This window comes from Phacochoerus africanus, chromosome 3, assembly GCF_016906955.1.
Source record: "Phacochoerus africanus isolate WHEZ1 chromosome 3, ROS_Pafr_v1, whole genome shotgun sequence".
NCBI classification, from domain to species: domain Eukaryota; kingdom Metazoa; phylum Chordata; class Mammalia; order Artiodactyla; family Suidae; genus Phacochoerus; species Phacochoerus africanus.
The window spans coordinates 202940371-202963354 of NC_062546.1; the positions used below are offsets into that span (position 1 = coordinate 202940371).

At 51.2% G+C, this 22984-nt stretch overlaps 1 protein-coding gene across 41 annotated transcripts in view; it reads left to right on the top strand.

The window, feature by feature from the left end:
* LRRFIP1 (LRR binding FLII interacting protein 1) overlaps nucleotides 1–20020 on the top strand; it is a 158821-nt gene extending 138801 nt beyond the window's left edge. For 29 of the 41 annotated variants that reach the window (XM_047773863.1, XM_047773870.1, XM_047773871.1 and 26 more), the window contains 3 exons: nucleotides 550–642; nucleotides 1963–2104; nucleotides 5021–8014. In XM_047773863.1, coding sequence (XP_047629819.1) covers nucleotides 550–642; nucleotides 1963–2104; nucleotides 5021–6750 — 1965 coding nt within the window. In that variant the 3' untranslated portion in view covers nucleotides 6751–8014. Of the gene's footprint in view, nucleotides 1–549; nucleotides 643–1962; nucleotides 2105–5020; nucleotides 8015–13069; nucleotides 13120–14950; nucleotides 15069–15747; nucleotides 15828–17193; nucleotides 17299–19188 lie in introns of those variants that run through there. The other 12 variants (XM_047773897.1, XM_047773881.1, XM_047773895.1 and 9 more) reach the window with 3 other exon arrangements.
* Nucleotides 20021–22984: the final 2964 nt, after the last annotated feature.

A 22984-nucleotide genomic window follows, 5' to 3' on the forward strand; every position in this document is an offset into this window, starting at 1 on the left:
GCTGGCGCAAACCTCCACGCCTTTGCCGCGCGAAGCTGCACCCCGCCTTCGCTCTGATGTGCTCGCTGACACTTGTTCGGGGCTCTGTGTGCCTGTCTGCGCGTGTGTGTTTGCTTCAGGACCACTCTTTATCCGTGACAGCAGAGACGGAGGATCAGTTACAGAAACAGTCCAAGTTACTAAAAGAATTGTCCCTGGGGGCTATCGAGCATTTCTTCTTCTTCTTTCCCCCTCATTTAAATGGGTGCACTGCTTCTGTTGGTTCTCTCTGCTGTGCCCCTGCCAACGAGGCCAGGAGGAGATGTGGGGCGGGGCATCCGTGCCTCCGGGATGCTGATGTCCTGGAGGGCATGCGCAGCGCTGTTGCTCGGCGGCCTGAGTTAACGCGCTTGGTGCTTGCACGGTGTGTGTGTCTTCAAGCCCATTGCCTGGAACATGCCTTGACGCTCTTAGTGTGTTGCATGGTAGGAGCCTCCTTCTCGGTCCTGCTTCAGACGTCATCAGCTTACCTGTGTGAACCTTCTCTCTCTCTGCTCTGTACACACTCAGGCGTTAGAGAGGCAGAAAGAGTTCTTTGATTCCGTAAGGAGCGAACGAGACGATCTTAGAGAAGAAGTAGTCGTGCTAAAAGAGGAATTAAAGGTATGGAGCCCAAGTCCAGGAGAGACGACAGCAACCCCAGGACTCTCAAGGACGACTGTGTGTCGTGATGTCCCTTAATCTCAGGCTGTGGATGTTTGCCTGTTAGTAAAATCTGACCGCAGCTTCACTGACCCCACGAGAACTGCGGCGTCCGTGTGGATTCTGTGGGTTCGCCCATACTGCTTTTAGATGCTTACAAGCACATAGGATCTTGGCAGCAACTCTGATTTCTAAGAGTTTTTCCGATAGGCCGTCTAAATTTTTCCTCGGTGTAGTTCTCCAGGACTGTAAGGAAGTTCCACATCCTGCGGGGCCTTGTTACGGGGTCTCCAGCTGCTGGCCAGACACTGAGTAAGATAACCCAGCGGGCAGCACTGGGGGTCAGAGCTCTGGGCGGACTCCCCGCGCTGAGCCTGGATGGTGTGGCTGCCAGCAGAAACCTCACTGTCAGCTGCTCATAGGGAAGGGTCAAGGCCAGAGCCTCTGGCCAGCAGGGGACAGGCTTTCAGGGCCAGGGAGTTCCTCCAAGCCCAGGAGAAAGAGCAGGGAGGAGGAGGGGGAGGGAGGGATCCGTGGGGAGGGGGGCCTCCTGGCCTTGCGAAGTGTAGCCGTGTTTCAAGGGCTTTGCGGAGGTCCTGTTGTGGCTCAGTGGTCAACGAACCCGACTGGTATCCATGAGGACACGGGTTCGATCCCTGGCCTCGTTCAGTGGGTTAAGGATCGGGCGTTGCTGTGACTGTGGTGTAGGCCGGCAGCTGCAGCTCCGATTGGACCCCTAGCCTGGGAACCTCCACATGCCGCAGGTGTGGCCCAAGAAAGACCAAAAAATAAATAAATAAAAAAGTGCGTTGTTGCATAGTGAGCATGAGTTAGACGTCTTTCGAATGCCGCCAACCTCCTAGCCGCCAGGGTTCGTTCATTCTCTTCCGAACCTGTACGTGCTCCTTTCTTTGTCTGTCCTGACCAAGAACACAAGCAGGGTTCTAGAAGTAAGGTCACTTGACAGGGCTTTGCCTGACCCTCCGCTTCGTGGCGGCCTGCAGGCCACCACGTCTAGGTCAAAAGGATGCGCATTGAACGGGTCTCGTCACCAGCACGTTCGGACGTGGATGGGAAGGCATGAGGCAGGAGTGCCCCTACAGGAAGCCAGCCCAGATCCCTGTGCGTGGAGGGACTGTTGACAGGGGTGTGCCCAGCCGCTCGGTCTGCGTCTCTCCCTGCTTAGGGAAACACAGGAGTTTTCTTCGTTCTTACTTATAAAACGCAGCTTAACCTAGAATCACTCGGTGAGTATTACGGCGAGCCTGTTTTTATTCCCAGAAACACGGGGTAATCCTCAATTCAGAAACAGCCGCCAATGGCGAGACCTCAGAGCCTCTCAACCGTGTGGCACATCCAGGGTCTACGAAGATGACGAAGGAGGAGCTCAGCGCTCTCCAGGCCCCCGGGGACGGGACGCTAGGTAAGTGCTGGCCTTGCTGTGAGCCATTCATCTTCCGGTCAGCCTTGATGCACCCTCCATGCTCTGTTAGAATGGACAGAATCATCACTGACCGATTAACCGCCACCCAGCATGCCCTTCGTCCTGTCACTCCGTGGGCGCTTCCTTGCCGAACGACGCAGTCACCCACGTGTGTTGTCTGGCGTGTCCCTTTGCTCATGCTCACCACCAGCAGCTTGAGAGTTTGTGTCTTTTGCTCCTCAAAGCTCCCAGGGAGGCTGCGCGTGCGAGGAAGATAATCTCGGAATTAAGCGAGAGCATTCTCTGGGTTTTCCTCAGATAGGTAGGTGGCCGGTAGGGCTTTTTGCCTTACAGAATTGCCAAACGATCAGAGCAGCAGAGGCTGTAAAGTGAGTTGGTTGACCACGTGGGCGAGCCTGCACTGCCCATCCTGCGCACCGTGAAGCATTTTGAGCGTGTGAGGTGCCCACGGACAGCAGGTGGACAGAGCCCTGGGTGGCGCCCAGCGAGAAGGGCTCTCCTCACCAGCAAGAACCTGACTATGTCTGCCCCTTTGTCAGGGGGCGATGTTCCTTTGCATGTCACGTTTGGGCTTGCAGGACCCGGTAGATTGTAGGAAAATTTCATACAACCTTCAAATATCTGAAAAGATTCACCAGTGAATGTTTGTCATGGTGCTTGGCTTTGGGATAAACCTTCAGAATCTGGGGGGCAGCCTGAAGTTGTAGCCGCACATAAGGCCTTGCCGGTCAGTGGCGACCAGCTGTGTGCCGGCTTTGCACGGAGAGGCTGGAATAAGGTCAGGGACCATGGCTTTGGTTTCCATTTGGAAAGTTCTTCATGAAAATGAAGAAACCTATAAGCCCCAGCTTCCCAGGACGCTGCCTTATTGTCTTGATGACTCTTAAAGAAACACAGCTCTTCTCACTGTGTAAAAGTCACTGAAAGTAAATTAAGGAAGGTCCATCCTCCCTTTGTGTCAGCTGCCTGAGCAGCTGGAATTTGACTCGCGGCTCTTGTTCAAATACACATTTTAAATCCTTGATAGCCGTTGTGTCATGAACACTTAGGCAACTAGAAACATCCGTTTCGCAAGTGGTTGCCACCTATATTCCATCACCTGTCCCTCTCAGTAAGGGGTTATGGGAACTTCCCAATATCTATGTTTATTTTATTTTATTTTATTTTTATGGCCACACCCATGGGATATGGAAGTTCCCGGGCTAGGGATCAAACCTATGCTTCCGCAGCGACCACAGCCACTGCAGTTGGATTCTTAACCCTCTGTGCCAGGGTGGGAATGCTTACATGTTTATTATTTATTTATACATGTGTAACATTTAATTAATATAAAATCTACATTATAAAACATATGCGATACTAGACATTTTTAAGAGGTGACGCAAAGGTGACTCTAGATAGAATCCTGGGAGTTACCAGGGGCTCAGTGGTAACAAACCCACTAGTATCCACGAGGACTTGGGTTCGATCCCTGGCTTTGCTCAGTGGGTTAAGGATCCAGTGTTGCCGTGAGCTGTGGTGCAGGTTGCAGACACGGCTTAGATCTGGTATTGCTGTGGCTGTGGTATAGGCGGCGGCTACGGCTCCAATTGGACCCTTAGTTTGGGAACTTGTGTGCGCTGGGGGTGAGGCCCTAAAAAGCAAAAACAACAAAACAAAACAATGAATCCTGCCTGCTTCTCCACTTTCCCCAGGGTGAGAGCCCTAGCTAGGGACAGCTGGTCACAGATCACCAGGCTTGGACTTCCAGTAACTAAGTGGCTCATGTGCAGAGGTGTTGTTGGTTTGGCGACTCCAGACTGTAACTGTTCGCTCCAAAGCAGTGACAGGTTCTTTAAGTCCTGCTTCTTTTAATGGATGAGTGATTTATGTGTAGCGACGTGGTCTCCGGATCTGAGGCTGTGCCTCTGGCTGGAGCTGCCCCCTCCCCTTGGGCAAGGGGCCACAGGGACGGGCTGCTTTCCTGGGAAGACAGTGGTTAGGGGTGGAGGGCGGATTGCTTTTCACCTCCATGGGCTCTTTCCAGAGTGGCTTCCTTGAGGTTGACCTTGAGGCTGAGTTTAAAGGTGAACTGAATGGTTCTTTTAAGACTTATTCGAGGAGTTCCCATTGTGGCTCAGTGGTGAATAAACCTGACTAGCATCCATGGAGATGCAGGTTCGATCCCTGGCCCTGCTCAGTGGATTAAGGATCTTGCCGTGAGCTGTGGTGTAGGTTGCAGACGCAGCTCGGATCCTGCGTTGCTGTGGCTGTGGTGTAGGCCGGCAGCTGTAGGTCCAGTTCGACCCCTAGCCTGGGAACCTCCATGTGCACAGGTGTGGCCCTAAAAAGACCAAAAAAAAAAAAAAACTTATTTGAAAGCTGCGTGGCACACAGTGCAGTTTGACAGCTGGAAGAGTCCAGGTGGTCCCGGGGTGCTCCTGGAAATGAGGGCGGGGAGCGCGGGGCTCCCGTTGTCCTGAAAGCTCTCACTGGGATGGTCCGGCCGCCTGATCCAGAGCGCTTTCTTGCCTGTGAAAACTTAACTGCACCTTTGAAAATCAGGTTTCCCCAGATGGCACCAGCAGCCACTCTGGCCTCTGAGATGGTGGCAGTGGCCCCCACAGAGCAAACGTTTGCTAACGCGATGGCTGCTTGGCCACACAGACCTGGCGACGGCTTCCGTTTTGTGTGCTTCTCTGGTGGCGCCCTCTCTCTGTCTCTCTCTCTCTGTCTCTCTCTCTCTCTCTCTCTCTGTCTCTCTCTCTCTCTCTCTCTCTCTCTCTCTCTCTCTGTCTGTCTCTCTCCCTTTAGGACCAGGCTTGGGTGGGAAAGAGAACAAGTGTTTACACTGTACTATGTGTTAAGACGTCACCATATCATGGGGTCCCTTCAATGTTCTCAATGGTCTTTTAGGAAGAGCCAGTGAAGTGGAGGTGGCAAATGAGATGGTGGAGCGTGTGGGGAAAAGCGAGATCTTGCCGGATTCTGAGCAAGAACGGCACAGAGAGGAGCCAGGAAAGGATTGTGCGGACCCAGAGGTGTTACCTCCCGGTGAAACTGCCGAGGACCCGACAACCTCTGAAGACAGTGGCCCCTCCTCTGGAACATTCGTAAATCCCACGAATGAGGAACAGGTTCAAAGCCCGATTCTAGAGCACCCTCCCTTCCTTGAAAACACACAGCAGGTGCAGTCCAGGGAGGCCCTACACCTGGCAGGTCATGGGCCTGAGGCTTCCCCGGGGCAGTCGGAATGCTTCCGCCAACCAGACGGCGAAATCCCAGGTCCTGCGCTTGAGCAGGATGGTGGTAACGCCGTGGAGAGCGAACCCCAAAGAAAAGAGTCTGCAGAAAAGCAGGAAGGTCTTCAAACCAACGTGGAAGAGAGGAGCCCAGAACCGCCTCAGGAACCTGCTCCTGTGCAAATATCTGACGTGGAAGTCGAAAGGCAGAGCAGTGCAGACACAGGGGTACAAAGTCAGAGACCCGCCGAGGCGGTGCCGGAGGCAGAGCTCCCTGGGGTTGGGGAGCAGGTGGGCTCGGGAGCCTCGAGTCCTCCCAGGTGCAGCGATGACCCCGTGAGCCACCAGGAAACGGGGGTGGCGGGTGCTCCAGGAGGCTCGGACCCAGGCACAGGGTGTGATTTAGAGAAAGAGCCTGCCCCCTACGAGGTGGCTGAGCCCGCCGAGGGCCCGGTTCAGAGCCCAGAGGCGGGCGGGGAGAACAGCGAAGAGGAGGGGGGAGGAAGGGAGTTTCGGGGTGAGAACCTAGCGGAGACAGAGGCCCCCACCGTTCCCTGTTCCCCAGCAGCCAAACACAGTCCCCAAGAGGCCGTAGGTCTGAGTACCCCAGACTCGGAGAGCGAACCCCTAGACGTGAAAGAGCCTGACGAAGAAAAGGGTGCCTGCCAGGGAGAGAGGCCAGACGCGTCCCAGAAAAAGACCAAGAACAAGAAAAAGAAAAACAAGAAGAAAAAGTCACCAGCGCCCGTGGAAGCCAAAGACGTCCAGGAAGAGTTAACACTTCAGAGCCCAGATTTAAGCGACGGGAGGGAAGACGAGCAGGTCAAATGCGCCGACGAAAAGCCAGGTGCAGAAGCACAGAATGGGGTCCCTGAAAACCCACAGCAGAACGAGGTGGCAGGAAGCAGGGCAGACGGCCGCGCGCCAGAGGATCCCCGCGCGGAGCTGGAGAGAACCCCCTCCTGCGCTGATGCGGATGCCGACACGGAGGCCGAGAAGCCTGGAGCCGCGGGAGACCCGGGGAACCGTGAAGCTGGTGCAGTTCCGTCATCGGGCACCAGCGCCCGTCGTAAAGGCTCGGACCAAGGGGTCCCCGAAGAGGCGGCTGCTGAGCAGCAAGACGCCGCCGCTCCCGGCCGCCTCCCGGATCCAGAGAAGGACGACTTGCCGGGCCGCGCTCCGCTCCAAGACCAGAGCCCCTCGGGGGACGGGAAGGACGCCTCTCAAACGGAAGACGCGGAAGATTCAAGTCCGCTGGTCCGGAGGGTTTCAGAGAGCCTTAGTCTCGAAGGCAAGGGCCCGGCACCAGCCGGGGAGCTAGAGGGCTTGGATGCCGAAAGCAAGGACGAGAGGAGAGGCGGGAACGGAAAGGGTAGAAGCAAGGACGAATGCGCCCTGTCCTAGGGCGGGGGCTCTGAGTGCCGCCGGCAGCGGGCGTGAGGCTCAGAGAGTGTTCCAGGTTGGCACAGACGCACCGTGTGACCATTAGCCACCAAGTCACCCCCCGCTCTAAGTTATAACTGTTCCCGCTAGTTCTCTAGTTCCTCATTAAGGGCCCCCCCGGATGAGAAGGACGTTTCTGTTAGCAGTGTAAGTCCCCCTGGGGAGCATTCCAGGAGCGTCGGACAAGGCAGTGTACTGTTTGTATTTCTGCTTCAAACCAAAAATCAAACTATTTAGCATTTGCCTTAAGCTGATACGCCTAGTGCCCATTCCTGACCAAATGTATCAGCGTCTAGTTGGAATGACCAAATAGTCTCCTGAGATGTCCACATGATGAGTGTCGTTTTTAATTAGTCTCATCTAAATATATGTGCTTTCCTAGTTGATTGTGATATGTATAATATAACCTGTACGGTATTCTTATTTAAAAAGGACATACATGGCCAAACAGCACATAGGTCACTGAGCGGTGAGATTTGCACCTTAGGACAGTAATTCATCATGTTAAGAGCTGCAGAGAAACACCACACAGCACTAGGAATAGCTTGTCTTTACCTCATAGAAGTATTTTCTCTCAAACCGATACTTTCGGCTCATATTGTTGGGAACACCTGAATTTACTTGGTAGGAAATTTCGACTTCATGCTGATCACGTACCAAAGGCATTTCGTACAAAGACTTTTTACAGATGTTTTTTTCTGGAAGAGATATATGTTGAAATTGCATTGCTTTCTGCAGTGTTTGGGTAGAGAGAATCACTTCTAAGAGTTATTTTTTAACCTGCAAATTACGCCTCTTTCTGTTGTCTAATCATTGTTCAGTCGAGCAGGACGAAAGGCTACTCTTCTTGTGCAAGAGCTGATTAGACTGTAACGGGATATTGGAAATTGAATTACCTTTGGTCTTTTGGTATAAATATTTTCATTGGTTGTTTTACAGTATATGCGTATTGGAAATTTCTTGTTTTGCCCTTCCTGAACAAAATATATTTTTCTATATAAAGAAACATTTAAAAAATAATTGTGAGCTTAAATTAGAAGTCATTGTCACATATTGGAATTACAAGGGAATGTGGAGGGCGAATGCTATTGACACTTTAAGAGATCATGTGAATTCATGTTATTGTTACAAAACATGATTGAGTGCAGAAAAAAGACCAAAACCTCAACAAAACTTGAGACAAACTGTTATTGTGTAATTGAAATAAAGACATTTTATTATTTTACAAGCCTGTGATTTCCTCTTTGTGCTGCTTGAATTCTGACTGTGGTGACCTGATATCATCTTCAAAGTAGCTTCTCCTTCCAGGCTGCTCATTCCCAGGCGGGGCTCGGGGGACTCATGCCTGTTGCCCTTGTCAGTGACAAACACGTTCTCGCCCCGCACCTGACTGGGACTGGTGTTGGATCATATCTGGGCAAGTTCAGCTCTTTCCTCCTAGAATCTCCCGTGATCCGAGGCTCTGCTGAAGAGCCCAGTCGAGAGAGGTCTCCGTTCTCTTGCTCTGCTTGCAGGCGCCAGTACTTAGAATGTTTGGAAGAAGATGATGAGAATTTCAGATGAACATTGACTCTTGCTACCTAAGTGTCCTAACTGATACCTTCTCTCCACTAGTGCCATGTGAACAGGGAGCTCTGGGGCTGGCTAGACCCTCCGGTCTGGGGGCTGTGGAGGACTTTATAGCTGAGGTCTCTCACTTTAGCCAAGTTGCATCTGTGCGGGAAGGCCCATGGGGAACGGTCTCATTCCTGCTTTGAAAGGCCTCTGGGGAAGTGACTCAACAGCCAGACTCACTGAAGGGTGAGGTCATCAGACCGTTTGAAGTTCTTCCCTTTCTTTGCCACATTATCCAACAGCACATTTAGGGGCATTTTGATATTCTCCCCATCCCTCAAGCCAAGCAGCCAGCCGTCTCAGCTGTTCACTCTTTCATTTAATCAGAAAGCACGTTGACCCCTTCACCAAACGGCAAGGGTGCGATGCCGGTGATCAAGCACCTGGGACTCAGCCTCTAGGGGGCGCAGCAGCTGAGAAGCAGGATGCACAAAGAGACGCTTCCGATGCTGAGAGCCAGACGAGCATTTCTCGCTCATCTAAGAGCCTGCATTTATGAACATCAGTTACTCTGCTGAGAGCCCAGCGGCGTGGTAGCCCCGCGTGGTAACTGATGCATGCGTGGAGGCCCCTGAATGATCAAGAAATGGTCGCCTTAGGTGTATTCATTCAGAGGAAGGAGGCATGGGCGTACACAAGGCAATTAGGAAAGAAAAGATTCAGACTCAGGAAAGACGCAAAAGGTTACTGTCCAAAAAAATTACCTGTCCACCACATCCCCGGAGAAACCTGGGCCACTTAGTTTTTACCACGATGCCGAACAGAGAAAAATGTCAACCGCTGATCCTTTACACCAAAAAGCCGGGGTACTGTTTAGCCACAAAGCAGAGCATAGCTACTCTATGTAAAATATGAATCTACCCTCAAAAGTGTGAGTCAGTATAATAATGGGTTTATGTAGAAAATGGGGAAAGGTAACTGAGATTTTGGAATTATAGGCTATTTTAGAACATACGCAGTTGGGAAGCAGTAAGAATTTTTTACAAGCGCATTTAAGAATAAGATGGGTTGAGGATCCGGCATTGCAGTGAGCTGGGGTGTAGGTCGCAGATGCGGCTCGGATCCCGCGTTGCTGTGGCTGTGGTGGAGGCCGGCAGCTGCAGCTCCGATTCGACCCCTAGCCTGGGAACCTCCATATGCCGTGGGAGCAGCCCAAGAAATGGCAAAAAGACCAAAAAAAAAAAAAAAAGAATAAGATGGGCGGCACGGCCTGCTTTCTACATCGCGGAGGATTTTCACTTGATGGAGCATCTGATGACCTGAACGCTGACATTTTCCTCCGGGGACGTGGAATGCTGCCTCTGGGGGATGAGACGAGCTGCTGTCACTGTTTTCTATCAATAGGCCCCCTCTGTAGGAGACCACCCTGACCTGGACGTGCCACCGTGGCCACTGAAACGGGGGACACAGCAGTGAGATGAGGTGTGACGACCGGATGTAGGGAAAGCTGCCGTTCGGAGAAAAACCCTTTTACTCCCTCCCGTTCACCCTTTCCGTGTTTTCTCCCACCAAAGACTTGGTCTTTCAGGATGTGGAAGGCTTCCGCTCTTCCGCGGACCCGAAGCCAGCGGGGGGCGAGGGTGAGCCTTCCCCGTCTGTACAGGCCTCCGTGTCCCCCACCCACGGGAGGGAAAAGGACGTCTTCAGCAGCCTGTCCCTGTCCTGCCTTTTACAGGAAGGCGGCGCTGGCCTGGCGTGGGAGGCTAACCCCGGGGACGGTGAAAATGGACCACACGGATTACACGCAAACTCAGTCAGTGTGAGGAGAGAGCAGAGAAGGAGCTCCTCGGTGCCTGAGACGTCCGGCTCCCTCTCACTCTCTTTGCCGCCACGCAGGGAAGGCGATTCTCTGCTGCGATGCGGAGGGGACGCCTGAGGCTCAGGGTGCTTGGCGCAAGCCGCGGGATGAAAACGATGCTCGCGGGAGTGCCTTACTGTGAGCACGCGGCTCAGCCTCCCCGTGCCTCGGTTCACGCTCTGAAACCAGGGTGAGAACCTGCCTTTCAGAGCCGGGCCGAGGATCAGCGCCAGGTAAAGCACCGAAGAGCGTTTAGCGCCTTGTGACTGTGGTTGTCGCTGGCAGCTGACCTCGCGGCAACCCCCGACAGACGCGGTCACAACCCGCAAAGCCAGGAAGGGCCTGTGGGAGCGGGGCTGGGGCGCCTGGTGCCTGCTTGCTGCCCCCCGGGACCGTCTGCGTGGCCTCACCACTCTGTTTCTCGTTTCACAGGTCTCTAGAGTTCACGCCAAAACATTCGCTGGGATTTAACATATAAAAAGCAGATTTTTTTTCCAGCTGTACTCCTTTAATACTACTACCAAAATGATGACCAATTGGTTTAATTTTTCAATGTGAAAGAAAACTCTAAATTGGAGACGTTGCGACTTCGCCCTCTTAAGGCTCATCCTTTGGGTGTTAGAGACCAGGGATGAGCAAGGCTGCGTAGTGGGTGTTCGTTTGCAACACTCCTGTGCAGTATCGCAGCAACTTCCATCGATAAGCACTGTTTATGTCACAGGTTGGACCTGTTGATTTTGAAAGCCGTAGAAAAGTAGTCCTCATTTTCTTTTTTAAAAAAAAAAAAAAGTTTTCTTGAAGGTTAGCTGATTTGCAATTATTAGCTTCAGGTGTATAACATAGTAGTTCGATGCTTTTATAGAATATACTCTATTCAAAGTTATTATAAAATATTGACTCTTTTCCCTGTGCTGTACAATATGTGCTGGTAGCTTATTTATTTTGTACATGTTAGTGTGTACCTCTTAACCCTCTGCCCCTCTCTTGGCGCTCCCTTCTTCCCTCTCCCGACTGGTAACGGCTAGTTACCGTCTGTGAGCCTGTTCCTGTTTTATTACAGTCATTCATTCCTTCGTTTTCTTTTTGAGACGCCACACCTGAGTGAACATACAGTGTTTGTCTTCGTCTGACTTATTTCGGTACTCATCTTCTTTATAGCAAATAATTTTGCTTTTTGCTTTTTCCCAGTTTCCTAAACCTATTTAGTTTTTCTCTTCTCCATTTCTGCTTTGAAAGTTCTCTTCCTTAAAAGTTCTGTTTTTCTCTCTCCACTTTTCATATCTTCACCAGAAGCTCAGATAACACTTGTTTGTTTGGTTTTTTGCTAGCCCTATGACAACATTTTAACATTTATTTTTTTACTAGCTGTCTCAGATGTTTGAAGTCTTCTGATAGAAAATAATAATAATACATTGTAAATAGACGTATGAACTTCAAGATTACTTCCTGAAATATTTAGCGTTTTTATGATGCTTGTCGTTTTTGTATATAGGAATATAAAATACATAAGAAACAATGAAAAGTAATGTTGAATAAGAGCGAGATTTTAAACTTCTTTTTTTTTTAAATTTTGTTTCAGTGTTGGTTGGGGAGGGACAGAATAAAACATCTATCGGAAGCGATTGTATGTGAATTCAAATAGAACTTAAGAGGATTATAAATTTATCTTATGCATAGCACGTTCTGGGTGTATTTATTTTGATGTGCCTTTCAAAACAGCAGTTTAGGATGTTTGGCAAAACACTTAGGGAAGCGTGTAATTTGGACTAGAATGTGGATCGATTCTTTTTTATGAAAAAGGTGCGTTTTGTCTGAATTATTTCCATGTCACAAGGCTAATCGAAACCTGGGCAGTGGGAGAGCACGACCGCCTCTGGAAGAAGAGCCCCAGGCCAGGCTGCCAGGCTGGCTCAGAGGTCTGTGTTGAGATCGGAAAGACAGTGAGGGCGGCGGTTAGGGGTACAGCCCTGGAGGCTTAGGAAACAGGTGGGCCTGGGGCCTCCTCTGTCCAAGAGGGGTGTGGAAGCAGGGCTCCCCAGTCTGAGTTCCTGGGGGGGGGGGGGCGGTGTGAGCTGCTGGGACGGTGCCTGGCCTGCAGTGAGGACACGGCACACGTTAGGATCTGTCACCATCACGTCATCCTGATCTGCGTTGAAGCTCGTGTAGGCGTTTGCCCCGAGATCCTGCCCGGGTCTCGGTTTCCCTCTGTGTGCTCTGGAGGTGGGATTATTCAACACCGCTTCCGAGAGATGCTGGGGGGGTTTCTAGGTGCAAACGCCTATATCTGGGGTGGGAGGAATGCCAGAAACCTAAGGTACAACCTCCAATCTTCCTCAAAAGAATAGCAGCTCTTGCGAGTTTAGCAGGGGTGTTTTCAGCACACTTAGGATTCATAAACAGAGTCAAAAGTCTGACACTGGGGCATCTTTGAGAGACCTGAAAAAGATAAACACTTCTGGGATGGAAACTCGGGAAGTCAAGGCTAAGGAAGGCGCGGGTGATAGTTGCTCACCGTTCTCAGTATGTTTGTATCTTGCTAACGATGTTAAACCATGAAGCCTGTGAGATCTTGTGTTGCAGTGTGGTTTGGCCCTAGAGCTCTTGCATGCTAACCCCAAGTAGAAGATTAGCCTGTTTGCATGCAGCCAGATGCTGCCCTGACGAGAACAGCATGTGTTCGGGAGGCGGACCCAGCTCAGACTCCCTTGGCTGAGTCCCCGTCCTGTCTGTGGCCTCATTCGCTGTGGTACGTGTATAATGCGCCTCCATCATCACACCCACTAACCCCGGTGTCATCCTTCCGTTCGGCCGCCTGCTGCAAGGGGCAGTCCGCCGATTCGCCTAAACCTCTCTCTCTGATTTCTTCAGATATCAGGTTGAAAAAGCTTGTTGACGAACGGGAAGGCTTATTGGAACAGGTAAGCCATCTTTTTCTTACTGGACGCGTTCCGGGGCGCCCCCAACCCTGAACCTTCCCATTCTTGCTTCGTGCTAATGCATCATGCCTGAGAATAATTACCGAGCCAAGCAGCACTCTTCACACGTTCATCCAAGGAAAAGATCAGAAGTCGTATCAGATTTAGAGACGTCGCCAAGACTCAGGGCCATGATCTGAATTTGGTACATGCTGCGTGAATTGCTGCTTCAAGTAAAGATTTAATGTGGACGGGCTTGATTAAGTTTTGACAGGCAAGGCGTTCCTGAGTCATTCCAACCCCGCCTTCCGCTGGCCCTGAAAGTCCACTTCGTCACCTCTGTCCAGCACCCCTGTCCAGCAGGCGTGTCTTTGCCAGAGCTGATCAGAGTTGCTTAACCAGAGTTTACCCTCACTGACTTCGTCTTCCCCAAGAAACACCAAACAGCGTCCTCTTGGGTCTTTGTCACACACGGTGTGGTATGAAATTATTCCACACTCACTGTCCAAGGAAGCTCGATTTCTCGGATTTTCCCTATAACCAGAGCATTGGCCTCCTCACTTGTTACAAGATGTGAAGAGTTCTCGCAGAATCAGGTGAAGCACAGATGTGACGAGTGGCCTCTCTTGAGCCGCCGGTGGTCTCTGATGCCCGTGTGTCCACGACAGTTCTGTAGTGTTTTCTTAGAGCAGCCTGTCTGCCACTGGGGGGTCTGCTCTGCTCCTGTCGGTGGCGGGGAGGGGGACTTCCAACAAGTCCGCAAGGTTGGGGGTTAACAGGACAAGGGCTGGGAGACACCCCCCCCCACCCGCCGTTACACAGCAGAAAATTCTACGGTCACAGCTCTTAAGGGCAATTGCACCTCCTCCCTGTGGGTGTCTCTGAGGGAGGAAAGCTATGGGGAGGCCAACTCTGTGAAGCCTGGAAGGGTTTTGTTGGGGGCAGTACCAACCCTGGCTGAGTTTTGTTGGGGGCAGTCCCTCTGTGCCTAGAAGGCTCCAAGAGGCCCTTCCTGGTTCTTCATGACTAAAGCAAAGGTGAATTGTGTCCTGATGCCTGAACTCTCAGATAAACACTCAAACTATTCTACGGAAAATCCCCATCTGAGGAGTTCCCATCGTGGCACAGCAGAAACAAATCTGCAAAAAGCAGAAAAAAAAAAAAAAGAAAGAAAATCTCCATCTGAAATCAAAAAGAATTTCAACCTGAGAAATAACTTTCTACCCAGAGTTACAAAATAATTCATGCCTGATGTAAATATAATTTCCATTTGCATCCATTAAACTACTATGACTTTTTTTTTTTTTTTTAGAGCCACACCCGAGGCATATGGAATTTCCCAGCCTAGGGGCTGAATTGGAGCTGCAGCTGCCAGCCTACACCACATTCACAGCAACTCAGGATCCGAGCTGCGTCTGCGACCTACACTGCAGATCATGGCAACGTGGGATCCTTAACCCACTGAGCGAGGCCAGGGATGGAGCCTGCATCCTCGCAGATGCTAGTTGGGTTCATTACCACTGAGCCACAACGGAACCTCCTACACTATGACTTTCTGAGAAGAGTATAACGGGCAGAAGGGGTTTCACGTACTGATTGATTGGAGGGTGTCCCTTTAGGAAGGTGAGAGACTCCCCACCTTTTCCGGTGGACTCTAATGTTTTACTTCATTTCTCCCCCGTCTCTCTGGCACCTAGAGACACACAGAATACCTGCAGGGCAACATCGGGTTGTACTTACGAGGTGTAGACTTTTACAGGCTGCTTCCTTCCTGACAGGCTTGTGACTCATTTAGAATGGAGAAATTCACGTTCTTTTTGGCGGATGTTTTCAGATTAAGAAACTTCGAGGGCAGCTGGAAGAGAGACAGAAGAATGTCAGACTAGACAGTCTGCGCCCTGAAGACGGTGTCCTGGAAAACGGGACAGACGTGCACGTGATGGACCTGCACAGTAAGTACCAGTCCTCGCGCGCAGGGAAACCCCTGGGCCTGTGCTGCTGTTATCCTGCTTGTGCCGGAGAACAACCCTCATGGCAGAGAATGCCCGGGTTCCCCACGTCCCCCCCCCAAAAGCCCTTGGGTACCAAGGCACAAAGATGATTCTTTGGGGCTAGGACAAGGATGGGCAGGTGGGCGGGGCAAGGATGTTTCTGTCTGAGCCTAAGAAACACAGCAGGTGCCCCTAAACGGCCACCGAGATGCCGGCAAGTGATGCGCTGCCAGAAGCCGCGTTTGCTGGATGCGGCTGTCGTTGGATCTGCTGATGGTTCGGGAAAATCGGGGCGGGGTGCGTGTTTTTCTGTGCCAGTAAACTAGAAGGAGGCTTAAGGGTAGATACAAGTACGCCCGGTCTCTCTCCCGGTCTCCTTCCCCCGCCCCGCCCCCGTTTCTCTGTCTTCTTTGCTCACGGGCGCCCTCTGCCGGGCGCCTTCTGCCGGGCACTGTCCCTGCCAGGGGCCCCGAGAGAGCGCGCTGCCTCCTGTCTCAGCTCCCGAGTTGTGGGGCCACAGGCCAGCACTTAGACAGTGCCAGGCGGTGATAAAGTCAGGGCTTGGTTCCCAGTAGCTATTGTTTTAACATTTGAAAAGCCCAAGAGCTCAACAACTTTTCCCTTCTCTTTCAACCTTTAGGGGATGCCAACAGACAGATCAGCGACCTCAAATTTAAACTTGCAAAATCTGAGCAAGAAATAACTGCATTAGAACAAAATGTACGTGTGCGCTTTTAAGCAGGAGCCGGCAGCCAAACCGATGACTAACTGAAGTGTTATTTGCTAGAGTGAACTCACCCAGAAAGGCAGAGGACGAAAAGCAGCGGAGAATTTTAGAGCCAAAAAAGGTCCCGCGGGGGATGGAGGAGGCAGCAAGTCTCGGGTGTATTTTGTAAGGAGGGACCCAGGGAAGAGGAAGGTCATTCCATTATTAGGATCTGGGCTGTTAGAGTCCATGGCAGTCCCTTCTAGACGAGGTTAGTTGGAGAAAGTACCAGTCAGCGTTAGGGAGAACTTGGAAAGCTTATTCTTTGAAAAAAACGATTTGGCTAATTACAGAAACACCTCACCCAGCGTGTCCTTCCTGCTGGCCTTTCTTTCCCTGCCAGCCAGGCCACTCTCTCTGGTCCCTAGATTTCGGGCTCTCACACCTGTGTGGAGCCCTGGCACAAATTGTGTCCTAACTGAAGGGAGAGATAAAAACAGGTACTCTTGGGGGTTCCCACTGTGGCTCAGTGAGTTAAGAACCTGACCCGTATCCTTGAGGATGTGGCTTTGATCCGTGTCCTCGCTCAGTGGGTTAAGGACCTGGCATTGCCACAAGCTGTGATGTAGGTCAAAAACAAGGCTCAGATCCTGCGTGGCTGTGGCTGTGGTGTAGGCTGGCAGCTGCAGCTCCCATTCAGCCCCTAGCCTGGGACCCTCCATGTGCCGCAGGTGCAGCAGTAAAAAGAAAAGAAAAACAAAAAGCAGGTACTCCTGCTCCCTCCATCGTGGGTATACGTGGCTGGAACTTTGGGGGATTTTTGCAGAAGCAACGAGAAGGGCACGGAGAAAGTGAGATGTTCTGAAGTGCGTCTTCGAGGACCGCAGGACCCGAGTCTCCTGGGCTGGCTCCTCCTTCCTCACCTGTGGGCCTGGCCGCAGATGCCACCCCAAAGCCACCTTCTGCCACCCCTCTCTCTGAGCCCCTTGCCTCCCTCCTCCCTTTCCGGCTTCCTCACCCCACCTTCCCCGGGAGGGATCAGACCGGAGCAGAGGTCCTGGTGGAACCGTTGCCTTGCCAGCGGGATCGTCCCCCAGCGGGGAGGGCTGGGGTCACGGGGTCAGCACAGTGGGAACCAGGCGTGGGACTGGGTCGGAGAGGAAGCGATCCCAATGGGTGTCCGTGTGGGTTGCTCCTCGGTGAACAAAGAGCTTGCGTGGCTAGAACCCACGTCATCACCCAAAATGCTCGATCACATTCTGTTCATGAGTTTTCTCCCCTTTTATTAAATTGCGCCCTTGGACCTCAGAGAGAGTAGAGCATTCGGGGAAAGAAAACAGGCCTATCCGTTTATACATGTGGTGCTTCCTTTCCTTTTAGGTAATAAGGTTAGAAAGTCAAGTATCACGTTATAAACTGGCTGCTGAAAATGCTGAAAAAATAGAAGACGAGCTTAAAGCTGAAAAACGGAAACTGCAAAGAGAGGTAAACTTCCTGGGCTCTTCTAGGGAAAGAACGGGGAGCGAATGATATTCCAGTTGGGAGAGTGTGGGAACCACCTGCCACCGGGAAGTCTGCAGCTGGATCGTTGGTTGTCACACCATCCCAAGTCACCCTGCGGGGCCGCGCTCACGTCAGTAAGAGGAAGGGCACCTCAGCCCGGGAGGAGCTGAGCGCCAGAGTCACCGTCCGTTGTCTTCAGTGGCGACTGGCTCGCTGTGCCGCTGGCTTCCGGCTTCTGCTGAGAACCTGTGGCCGTTTGTGGGTGATCTTTTTCTTCTCTCTCTCTGGCTTCTCTGCAGTTCTTTTTGCCTGTGATTTTCTCCAGGGTCACTCTCCTGTGTCACGGGTGGGCTTGTTGCTGTTTATTCGGCTTGGGATGTGTTGCGTTTCTTTGATCCGTGAGGTCTTTTTCCTAAATACATGTGGGAACTTTTTCAGCCATGGGCTCCCCCAGATTCCACCTTCCCCTGAGACTCAGATCAGAGACTGGGAGGCCGTCTCCTCGGCCCTCCCCACCCGCCCCCATCTCTCTTCCATGTCCCGTCTCTTCACCTCCCCCTGCTGCACTATGTAGAGTTTTTCGAAGATGCCAGTTCACCTCCTCTTGTTTTTTCAAAGTGTCCTTAATCTTGAGAGTTTCTTGTGTGGTCATGCCTGCTCCTTATTTCTTTCAAGATTTCACATGCAGCTCTTCTGTTTTGCACACTGATGCCTGAAGCATGTTCAGTCGTTGGGGTCTGTTTCTGTTGGGATTTGCTTCTCTGGACTCAAATGGTTTGTCGCGTCATGTGTTTGGCGTTTTGTAAGGTTATGCTCAGTTTTTATTTATAGGAACATGCACGCCTGATTTGGGGAAGTTTCCACAAGGAGGGCTTGTCTCTGCTTCTGCCTCTGCTGGAGAAAGGCAGGGTGGCGGGTTTAATCTGTCTCAGGACCCCACCCAGCCTCCTGAAGGGCTTTGGATCAGAAGCAGAGGTGCAGAGCCTGCTCTAACGATGCCCAGAACCACATGGCTATTGAACACCCTACCCACTCTGGGCCAGGCAGCTCTCTGCCAATGTGCCTTCTGCTGTGATCCCAGGCTCTGTCACCTGAGTTCCCAGGCGTGACCGTCTTGGCTTCAGACATTCCTGCTTTGGTTTCTAGCTGCAGAAACCTAGCACCCAGCTGCCCAGGGCTGTGGGGTCACCTCCTCCAGCTGGCCCGGCTCATCTCTTGTCTGTTTGACTCACCTTCCATGAGACTGTCAGCATCCCCAAGACTGCATCGTGTCTGGGGTCTAGTTGTTTCAGAGGAGGAAGTTTTCCTGGTTACTCATGAGGCCAGAGTCTCGTGCCATGTGTTACTTTTTAAATTAAGAAACGTGGAGTTCCTGTCGTGGCTCAGTGGTTAATGAATCCGACTGGGAACCATGAGGTTGCGGGTTCGATCCCTGGCCTTGCTCAGTGGGTTGAGGATCTGGCGTTGCCATGAGCTGTGGTGTAGGTTGCAGTCGCAGCTTGGATCCCGCGTTGCTGTGGCTCTGGCTAGGCCAGCAGCTGTAGCTCCGATTTAACCCCTAGCCTGGGAACCTCCATATGCCTTGGGTTCAGCCCTGAAAGCAAAACTCAATTAATTAATTAAGAAATTAAGACATGTATGGGAGTTCCCTGGTGACCTAGCAGTTAAGGCTCTGGTGGTGGTGTTACTGTGGCACAGGTTCGACCCCTGGCCTAGGAACTCCTGCATGCCATGGGCAAGGCCAAAAAAATAAATATATGTATGCAATCCCATAGGCATGTGTGTATTTGCAGGATCTCAGGGTCCAGGTCCTGACTGTAACTTTCAGTAGGTCTGGAAGCAAAGCTCCCCTCCTTCTGTCTTTGTTTCCAGCTTCGCTCTGCATTGGACAAGACGGAAGAGCTCGAGGTGAGCAACGGCCACTTAGTGAAGCGTCTGGAAAAAATGAAAGCAAACAGGAGTGTCCACTTGTCCCAGCAGTAGACGCCAGCTCTGAACAGGACACGGGTGGGTGCATGGCCAGCGTGGTTTCGTAGGCTTTTCTGTCGCGGTCTGGGAGCGCTGCTTCTTCCCCTGCTTCTGCGAGAACACCCCGGCGGACACCGGGCCCCCTGCCGGGAGCCCCCGCAGCCACCAGATGCCTCCGTCTGCAGACCGCCCCGAACCGACCCTGCAGGTCACTGAAGAAGCACACGGGCCCAGAGCTCTGCATCCGGCAGCGCAGCAGCCTCTTGACGCCGCGGAAAAGGGCACTCAAAGTAAAGATGCAGGTGGGACCTGAGTTTTCTTGCCCTGTGTCTTCTGAAAATTAAGGGGAACTGTGACCGTGTTGGGACTTCCTTTTGCGGCCGAATCTACAACTTGGGCGACTTCAGTAGCATCTCTTAGTCAACGCTTTTCACACACACAACACTGTGGAACCACAAGCCGTTACCAAGCAAAACTCTTTCACTAGAAACACGGGGATATGATCTAGAAGCAAAAGTGACCTTAAGAAGACTTTCCAGGCGACAGTGAAGCTTTCCTAAGGGATTTTTGCATCCGTTCAGTCAAAAGAATACTTTTTTCCAGGGTAATTAGACAACAGCTTCACTGAAAATGACAGCTTTTCTTCGCATTATTGAATCCTTCTATTTGGAATTGAAGTTGTTAACTTCTTTTAAAGAATGTACTGTTAGAAAAATTAAAAAACGAAAAATGTTAAGAGACCTGAGCAATGTGGTTTTTATTTTTTTCCCACCGAGAAAGAAGATCTTTAACTATTTCTTGTTAATTGTTTTATACACTTAGGTCATCTTTTTATTTTAGTAGCATGTCAGACCAATCCATGCTTTTCTTTCCTCGCTTAAAAAGAGACGATACATTCACAGTGAATAAAAACAGAACACTTATAAAGATCCGCACTCTTAGAATAAAAAGTAACCTGACAAAGTTACAAACTAGAGACAACTCAGATATCGTCAAGGACAAAAATAGAGGAAGTTTGGCTACTTGCTGATTTTTAGTTTATACATGTTGTGTTTCAGAGAAGGCTGCTGTAGCAGGCTGGCTTTTCAAGATATTAGCAAGGCAAGCCAAGATAGCATCATCCATAGCTATACTTAGCGTTGACAGTTGGAGAACGCTGGTGTAGGGAGCATTAGTTGGGTGTTTATAATTAAGAAAACATCCCCTGGAGTTCCTTGGTGGTCTAGTAATGAGGGCTCAGTGCTTTCACCACTAGAAAGCCCTCAGTGAACTGTCCCAAGTTCGACCCCTGGTCTAGAAACTAAGATCCCACATCAAGCTGAGGCACACGGCAGCCAAGACAAAAACACACAAAACATTCCTAACGGGGTGCCAGAGGTCACGAGCTCCATCCCCCTGCACTGTCTGGATCCAGGATGCACAAGGCTACATTTCACTGGGTGAGGGAGATTCGGTCTCTTTGCGCGAGGATTTGCACAGGTCGGAGCTTCTTTGGAGTATTCCACAGATAAAATGATCCAGTCACTAATCCACACGCCAGTGCCTGCAGACCTGCTAGAGCCGCTCCGTGTTCGAAACCAATGTTTTCATACAGATACCTACTCTGTGCGGATCCCAGGAAAACTCTTAACTCCCACAGCAAGTTGGCTATTATATTAACCTAAGATTTGCTAGAACAGATTTTAGGTTGATCGGTTTCAAAAGCCTTTTCTAAGTTTGAAGTTCTACTTCATGAGCGTTAAGGGCTCCACGTTGTTGAAAGAACGCGCTGTGTCAGTCGGGGTCCAGAAACAGAAACCCACCCAGTAATTTGAACAGGGAAAATGTAAAGAAGGATTAGCCCGGGACAGGGGATGAACTACAGTGGATGAAAGAGAATCTAGAGAAGCTGAGACGGGGACGGACTGGAACGGAGACCTCATTGGAGGGGCTGGGGCTACCACCCACTAGGGGCAGACAAGTTCTGGGGTGGCAGAGGACAGCAGGACCGGGAGAAGCTGTGGGAGAGGGTAGGTCGCACCACCAGGGGACCTGAATTGCTCCCACAGGTGCCCTGTGAAGGGGACGGAAGGAAACACAGCAGCAGGAGACAGAGGTTCCTGAAGTGTCTTCCCAGCCAAAGAGATGTTTGCTTCCTTGGTTCCCCAGAACCAAGGTGCTGCTCCGCCTGAGGTCAAGGTCTTGTCTGGCACCAGGGATCCAACGCTTAGAACCGTGTCTGCGGCACAGCACTCGGGAAACAGCGGTGCATGTTGCTTCTCCATTAGTCTGACGTCTCCTGTTGCTGTGAGTCCAGAGCTTCCCAAACGGGTCTCATAGCCCCGCCATAACCACGAATTCCTAGGAAGGTTAGTAAGGGCTCTAAGTAAATAAAGTTCGGGAAATAAACACTCTTGGGTAACCCTCAGCTACTGCAGGCAATGCATTTGCTTGTTGAGGAGCACTGGCGTGTGAGTGTTGTCGGGATTCCTTAAGAGGGAACTGGATTGGGTACATTTGCCCAAACAGTTTGAACATGGAACCTGTTTTTTCCAAGCCTTCTGGGACCAGGACTCTGCGGAGCACAACCTAGGGATGACTGCTGTAGCCACAAGGCCAGGCACGAGCGTGGGGTTCCTGCCTGAGCCCGCTGCTCCCGGCCCCTCCCCAGCGGCCCCCAGGCATCCCGTTCGTTCCCTGGTGCTCTTCCATAGCCGCCTCTTCACGGTCCAGAGAGCAAGATCCCTGCTCTCGCTCCCGAAGGCCCTGGACATCGCAAATCTGGGTGTTTAAGGCTCGTCTGTGCTGGAGAGGACCAACCTAGAAGGTTTTGGGGTGTTCTTCGGCTGGGGTCACCATGTCACCAGCCCCTCAGCAGAATCGCAGCTTCCTCCATTGACCCACTCACGCCTCCCTGTCTTCATCGAAATGTCCTTGTTCCATCGTTTTCTTGTTGCAGAGCCCTGGAGGCCAGTCATCCAAACGTATTAAGATCGATCACTTGCCCCTCTTTCAAGAGGAGAGTGACAAGACTGAGGCCCAGTCTTTCACAGATGAAAGTGATACACCTGTTATGTTGCTGACTTTGATCACAGCCTTCATAGTGGTTTTAAGCAAACTCCTGAGAGCTGGGGCAGGATAGGATACAGCGTTCATGGTCTTTGGCCTGCAATAGCTCCACCTTACTTACCAGCAGAGGTGGAAAACCACAGATAAAATTTCAAAGTCAGATGCTACGATATAGTAAAAGACTAATTCAACCATTCATGTAGAGTTTGTAGATGGCTTAATATCAGAAAAGCTAATAATAGATTATTTAAGAAAAACAAGGGAGTTCGCGCCATGGTTCAGCGGAAACAAATCTGACTGGTATCCATGAGGACACATGTTCGATCCGTGGCCTCGCTCAGTGGGTTAAGGATCTGGTGTTGCCATGAGCTGTGGTGTAGGTCACAGATGTGGCTCCAGTCTCGTGGTGCTTTGGCTGTGGTGTAGGCTGGTGGCTACAGATCCAACTGGACTCCTAGCTGGGGAACCTCCATATGCACAGGTACAGCCCTAAAAAGACCAAAAAGAAAGAAATGGTAATGATGTATATGCTAGAAAAGAAGTAAAATAAGTATTAGTTGTACTCAGTTGCAAAATTATAGAGTTTAATGGAAGTAGGAGTGTTCCTTAAAATATTAGATTATGGGCGTTCCCGGCGTGGTGCAGCAGAAAC